This window comes from Quercus suber, unplaced genomic scaffold (genome assembly GCF_002906115.3).
Source record: "Quercus suber isolate HL8 unplaced genomic scaffold, Cork oak 2.0 scaffold_250, whole genome shotgun sequence".
Taxonomy (NCBI): Eukaryota; Viridiplantae; Streptophyta; class Magnoliopsida; order Fagales; family Fagaceae; genus Quercus; species Quercus suber.
Genome location: NW_027069706.1, coordinates 925,736 through 937,943, shown reverse-complemented (window position 1 = coordinate 937,943; position 12,208 = coordinate 925,736). Strand labels below are relative to the sequence as shown.

General features: G+C 33.2%; 2 protein-coding genes across 2 annotated transcripts; both read left to right on the top strand.

Moving 5' to 3' along the window:
* The first annotated feature begins 4,331 nt into the window (after positions 1 to 4,331).
* Positions 4,332 to 5,306, top strand: LOC136070661 (protein argonaute 2-like). Its single transcript, XM_065780895.1, has 2 exons — positions 4,332 to 4,773; positions 5,290 to 5,306. Exons 1-2 carry the CDS (start codon positions 4,332 to 4,334, stop codon positions 5,304 to 5,306), a joined length of 459 nt encoding a protein of 152 aa, XP_065636967.1.
* Positions 5,307 to 8,057: 2,751 nt separating this feature from the next.
* Positions 8,058 to 11,966, top strand: LOC112028144 (protein argonaute 2). The gene is made up of 2 exons (XM_024060798.2): positions 8,058 to 9,147; positions 10,095 to 11,966. Exons 1-2 carry the CDS (start codon positions 8,126 to 8,128, stop codon positions 11,551 to 11,553), a joined length of 2,481 nt encoding a protein of 826 aa, XP_023916566.2. The 5' UTR covers positions 8,058 to 8,125; the 3' UTR covers positions 11,554 to 11,966.
* Positions 11,967 to 12,208: the final 242 nt, after the last annotated feature.

Sequence of the window (12,208 nt, the reverse complement as noted above, 5' to 3'; positions counted from 1 at the left end):
TTATATTGTTTATTATTAATGAATTTCAATTCAACATATGTGGATATTTGTTTATATTGTTATTAGTAAATTTTATCTTTTATGTCAAATTTTTTATTTGCTTTCGTATGAGCTTGAGTTTTTCTTTCTATCTTATTCTTTTTTTATATTTAAAATTGATTTTCTTTTCAGTATTTGGGTTAATTTCCATATTTATATTGACATTGTTTTCGTGTGTTTGGTTTCTGGGTTGAAATTTCTACTAATTATTTTATATTGTATATGTCATATGAAGCATCTCTAATTTTTTGAAGAAAAATCAAAACTACAACCTATGTCTTCCAGCCCATGGATAAATTTTTATTTGGTATGTTATATATAAATTTGTTGAATTTGAAGGGTTTTATTTGGTTTTGAAGTAGAATTTGGGGATTCTATAAATTTGGAAGTTTCAAGTCTTAGGGTTTTTGGTATTTGCGTCTTAGTAGGTTGATCTTAATTCTTTACCTTAAATGCTTTTTATTTGGCTTCATGTGATTTTTTGTTTTCTTAATTAAAGCTATGATTTTTGGTTGATTGATTATTTGTTTGGATTCAACATAAAAGATAATGGAATTAGGTGTTATAATTTTAATATTGTTTCATATTTTGAATTGTCTATATTGATATTATTATGACTAAGTAGGATTGAGAAAAGTATAAAAGTTAAATATTTCTTCATTTAAAAAAAAAAATACTAACTAGCAAAATGTCTATAATATGCATATTATTAACCCAATTTTCTATTTCTAAATTTCTTAAATTTTATTATAAATAATTTTTCGTGCATAAACAACATTCTACCACTGCCACGTCAAAGTTGTGGCAAAAAGTTGTAAAATAATATGGTCTTAAAACTACTCTTATGACTATGATGAGATAAATTTAAATTCTTTACTCATTGTTGGATTTTTTTTTTCTTTTTCATAGTCAATAGCTTTCCTGTGCATCGCACAGGTTAACGACTAGTTAAAATAATATAAATAATTTTAAACAATTAGGTAAAAAAACCCACAAACACCATACCCACAACCATTGAACACCCATTCCCACACACACACACACACACACACACACACTTACAGAGAGCAATTACACAAGCTAATCACCAATTGCACAACCAGCCACCAAAACCACTAATCACAACAACCAGTCGACCACTGTAAAAACCCAAACAACCACAACAAATGGCTCAAATTCACCCTTGACTTCCTCCCTTTCCGATCCTAGCACCTTGGTTGTGTCCTTGTTTGGACTGATCTACCTATGGGCCGATTTGACTGAGTCATTTGAATCGAACAAGTCACTCATGATCTATTTATACAAGAAACATTTGTTTCGAGGGTCAGGTAGGCTCTTGAAATTTCAGTTTCAAGGATCACAAAGGCCATAGAAATTTCCTTTTCGAGAAAATTTGTCTCAAAGGTCATCAAGAGTCAGTTAAACCCTCAAAATAATATCTTTTGAGGTCTTTTAATGCTTTTTTCAAGGGTTTTGACCGTCGAAAAAAAAAAATCAACTTTGTTGTAATGTTCCCAATTAGGATCAGCATGATCATGACATAATTGATCCCAAATCATTAGACGATTGTTTTATTAAAATGTGTGTGTGTGTGTGTGTGTGTGTGTGAGAGAGAGAGAGAGAGAGAGAGAGAGAGAGGTTGAATCATTGAATTAGAAATTTATTTTAAGTTTTAGCAACACGCTATAGTATCATGACACAGCACCTCAAATTAGCAAAACACTCCTACATCAATGGTGCCAAAGTTAAATTTTTTTGGCTTACTGCTACAGTAAAATGTTACTTGTAGCAATTACTGTAGTAGTGAGCCAAACGTGAAAAAATAATTTTTTACATACTTATTTTGAAAATACCATACTTCAAATTATCTATTTTACATTATATTATATTAAAATATTATTTTTTCTTGATTATTTTAATTATTTCTCTTTCTTCACACACAATAACTATCAACCATTCTTTTCTTTCAGCCTCGGGATATGCAAAGAAAATTATATACAAAGTAAATAGTGTCAATATAAATTTACACATTTACTGTAATAATTTTGCAAATTTACACATTTTAACTTGACTGATGTGGGTAATTTTGAAAGCTGAACGTGTAAAATTGATACATTTTTCTATTTTGCATTGATTGATTCAATTGCTCTAACATCCACTTGAACTAATCGAGTTCAGTTAAACCTCGTCAAATCTTGATCAAACCTCAACAACAATTTGGGTATATGACCATACTAGCTAGTGAATTTGTCCCCAGTAATAGGTTTATTTTTTTGGGGAAATCAAAACCTTCATTCAATCATAGCAAAAACAGCAACAATTAAATACAAGCTATACATTGGTGACACATTGAGCTAGATGTAAGCTTGTAAAAAGACAGCTTGGTTGGTACGTTCAGTGTGGAAAAAGGCAAAAAAAGCAAAGTGACAAACAGAGCAGAAAAATAAATAAATTAATCTTGTAGAGTGCTAACACGGTGGAAAAGGTGGCAAAACAGATCATTGAACCGCATCTCTCACAAATCACAATTCCTATTGAACTAGGATATCTTTTTTGTCGATGACATGATTGATTTAAGAGTCTTTTCTCAAACTCGTGGTTTACGACATGGATTTCACAATCTTTCAAACTTATTTTATTAAGAAATAAGTAGTTTTAGGATCACAAATTATTTCACAATTTTTTTGTCACAACACTGATATGCATGGTAAATTTTGTGTGGTTAACTATGACTTACAAGTGAACTCACTATTTTTTCTTTACCTGTCACACTATGTCACGTCATAATTATAATAAGAAGTTGTGAAAAGTTACTTGGTTCTAGACTATTCCTAAAAAAATTAACTCATATGGAGACTCAGTACCGTTCAGTCAAAAGAGAAAAATTAAGAAATGAACTTGTACTCATAATTGGCCGGACCACAGCATCTGAATTTTACTTTTATAGAGTTGACAATCTGATCATCGTGAAAATCACCATTTCTTATGCGCCAAAATGTTTTACAAATTTTCACTCCAATTTTGTCTTTTGAAACTTGATTTATAACCGATGGTTTGATTTTTGCACTCAACATATCATTCCATTAGCAATTTACCGTAGCAGTTTCTTAGTAGCGAATCTTAGTAGTAGTTTATTGTAGCATATTGGCAATTTTTTAAAGATATAACAGTTAGGATGTAGTATGATTTTTGTTATTTGAGGTGCTAAAATAACATTTTTAGTGATTTAACAAATAACAACACCAATGGGATTGCTCCAAAGGGCCGAAGATGAACGGATAGGATTAGTAAAAGCTAAATAAATAATGTTAGTGGCTTGAAAGGTATTTATAGTGTACTAAGAAAGGTTTGATTTTGAGTAGATGGGGATGGTTGTGATGCTCATTTTTGTTTGACTATACTAGATTAATGCTGATTTTTTTGCTTTGGTTTTGTTTTGATTTTACTGTTGTTTGTTTTTCAAGAAACTATTAATATATATTTTTTTAAAGAAAATGAGAAAGGGTTACTTTGCAGGCTATATGAAGGGGGTGAAAAAATGGAAAGAATAGAGAAAAGTAAAAATATTTTTTAAAAGAGTGAACTATGGATAGGGAAGAGGTTGTTTGGTACATTATTTTAAATACATATTTTCAGTTTTTTAAACAACATTATACATATTTTTATACACTTTTACGTTCACACATATTTTTAAAAAAAATTAAAAACTATTATTTAAAGATACGTAAGGACAAAAACAAGAGATAATGTCTCAAAATGTGAGATGACGTAAAAAAATGAAAGCCTTTAATATGCGCGTATTTGGCCTGGTGGGAGGAAAAGAAAAGAAAAAAATTAAAGGATGTAGGCGTAGGTGTGGGTGTGGGACCCACAGAGAGACATATGTTACTTTCCGTCCCATGTTCATCTGTTACATAAAAGCTTTTGGAAATTTCTAGAATTAGAACTCTAGAACTAAAAACTTAGAGATTTTCCCGCCGACTCCTCTTTTTCTTTTTCTTTCGTGTCCTCTAAGCCTTTTGACATTTTGTAAAAGTAAACAGCTGTGGTTTTAAATTGATTCCAAAATGTCGTTTCCTTCTACAAGAAGCAAATGCCAAAAATGGTAATTCCGTCTTTTCTCAATTTTAGTTATTATAGCATATAGCATGCAGTCCTAAACACGTAAACTCATTTCGTTAATTTCACTTCTCTAAATCAAAATCAAAGCAGCGTTGTTTGGTTTGTGATTCCTTACTGAGTGGGGCAAGCGAAGCAAGTTTTGTGAGTCCGAAGTTCGCACCCGAGATATAATGGACAGAGAAGCTTGTTGTGGGTACAGAGGAAGAGGAAAAGGTAGAGGTAGAGGCGGAGGAGATAGAGGTGGAAGAGGTGGTGCTAGAGGAAGTGCTGCTGGAGAAGGAGCTGGTAGGGGAAGAGGGAGGGGTCCTCCTGGGCATGGTGCAACTCAGGTGTGGTCGGATCAACAACCACCACCAAGACCAAGACACCCACAGCCACGGCCACATCCACATGTGGGTGTTGGTGCTGGTGGTCCTCCGGGGAGTCAATGGGAGGGTCCCACGTCTGAGGGGTCGAGCTGGGCCAGCAAGGTTGGTGGTGGTAGTGGTAGTGGTAGCGGTAGTAGTGGAGGAAGAGTAGTGAGAGGTCAGGGTGATAATAAGTGGGTGGAAGTGGGACACACTGCCCCATCTATTCCTTCTCAGCCTCCTCTTCCTCCTGCTCCTGTCGCCGGTATTAGATCTGGAACTCTTCTCTTCTCTGCCTTTTTTTTTTTTTTTTTTTTGAAGTAAAATTGGGACAACCATCTTGGAAATAATTATAAGCTTTCATTTGGGTTTTTTTTTTTTTTTTTTGAGTAAAATTTGGGTTTAATTAAAGAACAATAATATGACATATTTGTTTTTTTCCAAAATATTAAGGGAGAATTACTTGATTTTAAAGTTTAAGGATGAATTGTGAACTATACAAACATAAAAAGATGAAAAGTGTTTTAATCCTAAGTTTTTGTTTTTGTGTGTGTTTGTGTAAAACTATGTGTTTTTACTAAAAATAGTGCATAAAGAAAAAAAATTACAAAATATAAAAATTTAACCCAAGAAAATTGTATGTGAAACAGTGAATTTTGGCTCAACAAAAATTGACTAATAAAAAAAAAATCCAAAAACACAAAGAATGACAATATTTTCATAATACCTTTATAATTTTGTTATATTTTACTTTGACTTATAAAGATTTGATATCTAGCAGTTGTGAAAATATTGTGACGACAACAAAATGTCTTAACATTTTCATAATAGAAATTTTATGTTCACAACATTTTTATTACAAATCATAAATAGTAGGTTGTTACAAGTTGTTATTGGTGGAAAAAAAAGTAAATTCATTGGTAAGTTTAAATTAAAATAACAATTTACTATCTAAGATTTGTTATGAAAATATTATGAAAAATGTTGTAAATGTAGCACTTTTTTTCATAATACCTTTATTTTTAGTTGTAATTAGTTCCAATATGATATTTTATTATTTTATTCTAACATATAAAGAATTAATATCTCAACAATTGTGGAAATATTGTGGCAATTTGTTGTGTTAATATATTATTATTATTATATAAACAAGTTCAACGGATGGTATTACCACAAAAAAATAATAATAATAAAATAAAAATAAGAGGAGAAGAAGAAGGCAAGTGTATCAGTGGGAATTGAACAACTCTTAAACCAAAACACTCTATCACTATCACCACATATAAATATTTAAAAGAGGAAAAACTGAAATGAGTAAGAAAAGTGGTATGAATGGTAAATATGTTTTAAAAAAATAATTAAAAAAGAAAAAGAAAGAAAGAAGGCCAGCTCTTGTGAAACGGTGAGTTTATGCTCACCAAAGGCCAAAAACACTGTAGAAGTGTCTTTGCTCTATATCAAGTTTTGTTTTGTTAAATTGTGGCTTTTTGCTTTTTTAAAACAAAGCACACCGTTTTGGCTTAGAAAATAGACAAAAACTTGACTTAACCAAACCAAAGCACTGTAGATATAGACATTGACACTTTTTATATAGACTAGTTAGGGTGGCTTGTGCAAGGCATGTGCTACATCATTTATAGAAGTATAAAACTATATATATAAAAATGTATGTCATACAAAGTTAATCTCATTGATATAAAAATTTTGATCATACATAAAATTGGGGTAGCTATTTAACATATAAATAACTATTTTACTATAATAATTTCTTAGTACTTATTTGCTAAAGGTACTATCCACACTAAAAACTTTAAGAATGATAATGAATATCATCACTTTCCAACAAAAAGCAACTGAGTTTTGCTAAGACATTGTCACTGTATTTATATTTTCATAATGAATGATGTCATATATATGCTACAATTGAAACTTTTCATCAAATACCTTTAACCATACACAATGAAACTTTTTTCATTCATACTTTCTTCTTTATATACAAGTTTAGGTGCAATATTTAGCTTACTTAGTTTTTAATGAACACTCATATAGGCAAGAAAAGAAACAAGAAAGAAAGAAAAAACAAAACAAAACAAAAAGACGAGTCATTGAATCACCTTATATCACCATTCCAACTTTCTAAGCATTAGTACCAACTAAATTCAAAATATGTGAAGAACATTTTTAGAATATTAAAATTTAGTGGAACTATTTTAGACATTACACGATGTAATATTTTAAAAATCATAAGCTTTCATTAGAGTTTAACTAAAAGAATAACAATATGACATATTTGTTATTTTCCAAAATATTATGGGAAAAATTGCTTTATTTTAAAGTTTAAGGAGGAATTGTGAACTGCTACACGCATGAAGGATGAAAAGTGTTTTTATCCTAAGTTTTTTTTTTTTTTTTTTTTTTATGGTTTTTACTTAAGATGGTACATAAAAATAAAAATACAAAAAATCAACCCAAGGAAAATATATGTGAAATAGTGAATTTCGGCTCAACAAAGTTGACCAAACCAAAAAAAAAAAAAAGAAACACAACATAAAGTACAATATTTTCATAATATCTTTATAATTTTGTTATATTTTTTTGTCTCGTAAAGAATTGACACTTTAACAGTTGTGAAAAAATTATAACGACAACAAAATATCTTAATATTTTTGCAAGAGAAATGCTATATCTATAACGTTTTTACAACTAATCTTAAGTAATAGGTATTACGGGTTTTGTTGGTAAACAAAAAAGTAATTTAATTGTTAAGTTTAAATTATAACCAATAATAATTTACTTGTTATGAAAATGTTCTAAAAATGTTGCGGATGTCACACTTTTTTCTTCATAATACCTTTATTTTTAGTTATAGTTGATTCCAGTATGATATTTTATTATTTATTTTGGCCTATAAAGAATTAACACCTCAAAATTTGTGAAAATATTATGGCTATTTGTTGTGTTAATTTTTTTTTAAGGTTACAGCTCATATATACATTAAAAAATAAATAAAAAGCTTGTTCAATTGGTGATGTTAGCCAAAAAAAAGAAGAAGAAAAGAAATAAATAAATAAATAAAGCTAGTGAAACAGTGAGAATTGAATAGACCAAATCCATGTCCCCCTCCCAAAAAAAAAAAAAAGAAAAAAAAAAAAACCAATGAAACAGTGAGAATTGAATAAACCAAACTTACGCCCACCATGTCCCTGTAGCTTTACGTATAGACTCTTTTTATATATAGATACAACGTCATTTGCAGCGCTATGTGTACCTTTGGTAATAATGTCTGTGTTTATTTTTCTGTTGTACAATCTTCTTTCTGTATTTGAAAATTTTCATCCTATGGTCAATTTCTTGATCTCATGTACCAACAGAAATGTTTTCTATTGCATAAAACAGAGAAATTTGAATTCAATATTCTTAGCAGCCACAGTGATTAACAACATTTTCCCCCTTCTACAGATCCTGTTGTTGAAAAATTGAAATTAAAAGAAATTTCAGAAGATTCACGTAAGATTATCCCTGTAAAACGACCTGACAAAGGAGGCGAGCTTGCTATACGGACTGTTGGACTTCGCGCCAATCATTTTCCTGTAAAATTCAACCCAAATACTACTATAATGCACTATGTTGTTGATGTCCAACTGGCGGTGCCCCCCAAGAATGGTCGACCTGTGAGAATATCAAAATCTGTTCTTTCAGAAATTAGAAACAAATTATCTTCTGATGATCCTGAACAATTTCCCTTGTCAAAGACTGTATATGATGGTGAGAAGAACATATTCAGTGTTGTACCATTGCCTACTGGAAAATTTAATGTGGAAGTCCATGCGGGAGAAGACATGAAGGGTGGTGATTCATATGTAGTTACCATAAATCTTGTGAATGAGATCAAGTTTGGCAAGTTGAAGGATTACTTAAATGAACAGCTCTTGTCAATCCCCCGAGATGTATTACAAGGAATGGATGTTGTAATGAGGGAGAATCCATCTAGGTACATGATCCCTTTTGGGCGGAGTTTTTACCCTAGAGAGCCTAGGGAAGGAGATGATCTTGGGTGGGGCATCACAGCATCTAGAGGATTTCAACATAGCCTAAAGCTCACGTCCCAGGGTCTAGCACAGTGTGTGAACTCCTCAGTTCTGGCATTTCGGAAGAAAATGTCAGTTCTAGATTTCCTCTGGGAGCATATTCCAAACTTTGATATAAATAATTTCCAAAGGTTTAGGAGAGATGTAGAGGATGCTTTGGGGGGACTGAAAGTTACCGTGACGCATTGGAAAAACAAACAGAAATACATAATTCGGGGGTTAACGAGGGAGAATACACAGGAATATTCATTCAGTCAGGAAGGCCCAGATGGCCAGAATCCACCTAGGCAAGTTAGAATTGTTGACTATTTCAGGGAGAAATATGACAAGGATATTAAGTACAAGGATATTCCCTGCTTGGATTTAGGAAAAGCCAATAAAAAAAATGCTGTACCAATGGAGTTCTGTGTCTTAGTTGAGGGGCAAAGGTATCCAAAGGAGCGTTTGGATAGAAATGCGGGTACCAGGTTGAAGAACTTATCACTAGTGCCACCAAGGGTTAGGGAGAGAGAGATATGCAGCGTGGTACGCTCAGAAAATGGACCTTGTGGGTATGTGCATTCAAACTTCATTCTTTTTATTCTGATAGCATGTAATTAGCATGGAACTTCTATTGTTGCTTTATATGTTGATGCATTTAAGCAACAAATTAGGGTGCATGAGTGACATCAGTAATAGTACGTGGTTGTTTCACTATGATTGCACTTGAAAATAATGCTAAAATGATATAAATTTTGCACTTTTTTCATTTCGAGAATGGAGAAAATTGTTAGTAGCCTACTCTTTGCCATAGTTTAGCCATGAAAAGGGCTAAAAGCCTAAAACTTCACAGATTGTGCACTTGGCTTTCATGTTGTAATTATGAGTTTAATAATTATTAGCTTTTTATAATAATAAGTGCTGGTTCAAATGGCACTTCCACGTCTCACAAATGTGAGTAAAGGATGAGGTCCCGAGTCAAAGCCCGCCACATACATCATGCATGCATAACTTACAGTTACCGATAATAAAAAATCAATACTGTATTTTTTTTACTATGAACTCGTGCTGGCCACCTTCAATTATTACTAAGCAGTGACTTGAGCATCATTATTATTTTCTTTTTGACATTATTCGGTCACTACACCAACTATGAAAGGCATGTATGATGATTGAAGTGTGAGTAATGTAGAGCTAAATGGATTATTTACAACTAAGTAACCTGCTATTACTGGACTAATAAATGTGGAGCAGATAAACCTTGTATCTCCTATATCATGCTTATCTTCTGATAGATGAAAATAGAAAAGCTTGAGACATTTGGCCGAGTACAAAGCTTATAAAAAAATGTTTTATATTCTATATCTTAAGATTTAAAGATTTAGGATTCATTAGTTGACATGGATTTCCTTACAATAATTGATTGCATCAAATCGCTTGATGCAGTTTAAATAATGCTGTGATGATGTTATTTATTTATTTATTTAATATTATTAGATTTGTTATGTTCCATTGGCAGTGGAGGAATAGCTCAAAATTTTGGAATGGAAGTAAACACAAGCATGACAAGAGTTAGAGGACGTGTTCTTGGGCCACCTGTGTTGAAGCTAGGTGCTCAGAATGGCAAAGTGACAAAGGTAACAGTTGACGAAGAGAAATGCCAGTGGAATCTTGTTAAAAAATCGGTTGTGGAAGGCAAAAGAATTGACCGATGGGGTGTTATTGACTTCAGCTCTAATGATTATAAATCGAGGCTGAATCCTGATTTTTTCATTCCAAAGCTTATCAATCGATGCATAAATCTGGGGATCCACATGGAGGAGCCTCTCATATATAAGTGCACTTCAATGAATAAACTCTCAAGGGTTGATGTGTTGCTTGAACTACTTGAAAGTGTTAAGGAAGAGGCTTATAAAAAAGGCAAAGCTCATTTACAAATTCTTCTTTGTGTGATGTCTAGGAGGGATCCTGGTTACAAATATTTGAAGTGGATCTCTGAGACCAAGGTTGGTATAGTGACGCAGTGTTGTCTGTCCACTTGCAAAGCGAATGACCAGTATTTTGCAAATCTTGCTACCAAGATGAATGCCAAGCTCGGAGGCTGTAATGTAGAGCTTAATGATCCGCTCCCCCATTTTGGAGGCGAAGGCCATGTAATGTTCGTGGGGGCTGACGTTAATCATCCTGGTGCTAGGGATTTTGCAAGTCCATCCATTGCAGCTGTTGTTGCTACCATGAACTGGCCTGCCGCAAATCGCTATGCAGCACGTGTCTGCCCACAACAACATCGGAAGGAGAGGATTCTGGATTTTGGAAATATGTGCTTGGAGCTTGTTCAATTGTATGCTCAGCTAAATAATAATGTCTTGCCAGACCATATTGTGGTCTTTCGTGATGGAGTAAGTGAGGGCCAATTTGAAATGGTTCTCAATGAGGAGTTGCTAGATCTGAAGATGGCACTGCAAAAAATCAAGAAGTCCCCAGTCATCACACTTATTGTAGCCCAAAAGCGACACCAGACTCGTCTATTTCTGGAGAACGAGAGGGATGGGGGTTCCACAGGCAATGTGTCTCCTGGCACGGTTGTGGACACAACAATTGTTCACCCATTTGAGTTTGATTTCTGTCTTTGTAGCCACTATGGAAGCCTTGGGACAAGCAAGCCCACACACTACTATGTCCTCTGGGACGAGCATGGATTTACTTCTGATGAATTGCAGAAGCTCATATACCACATGTGCTTCACCTTTGCTCGGTGCACTAAACCTATATCACTGGTCCCACCGGTGTACTATGCTGACCTTGCTGCCTATAGAGGGCGACTATACTACGAGGCAGTGGTGGAAGGGCAATCTCCAGCTTCAGCAACATCCACTTCTTCATCATCAACATCATCATCTCTGTTTTCAGAAGAATCACTTGATCCAAATTTTTTCAAGTTGCATGCAGACCTGGAAAATATAATGTTTTTTGTCTAAACTGCTGTATCATGGCCCCATGTTCTCCTTCTCTTTTCACAAAGGGGGTGAGGAGATAGACAGTTGCTGTCTTGACCATGGCCGACGCCCTCCTTAATTTCCTATGTGAACTAGTAAAGATGTTTATGCATGAATCTAATGGGTTATTAGTTGCTTTTTTTTCTTTTCTTTTTTCTAGTTGAAGGCAATGGAGATTGAACCCAGCAAATGGGTTACAATTCTCAGTCTGTCATGCCATCCGTTTCCTCTAAAGACAGATGGCTTGTTTGGATGATTTATTGTAATAATTTGGTTATGTTCGAGTCTTAATCTGTCATCTCTGTGTTTCCTAGTTGTCATGGATTGTGCAGTGGAACCTCACTCATCTGTATGAATAGACAGGGATTGAATTTTTGTGGTTTTCATATTTGGTTTTTAAATGTGTTTGGGTTTTTGGAGTCGGTGTGGTCTTCTTTAACGTGCTCTTTTTTTTCTTTTTTTTTTTTTTACGTGTTATGTGACGTGAAGAAACGCATTGCAATGATTTGACTTGTGTACGGATAAAATTTTGATGTTTGGCATCATATATATATATATATATATATTTACTACTATTTTTAGGATTTCTCCGGTTTAAACTTCTAATTTTTCTACTTTTAAATTCATTCCTACTTGG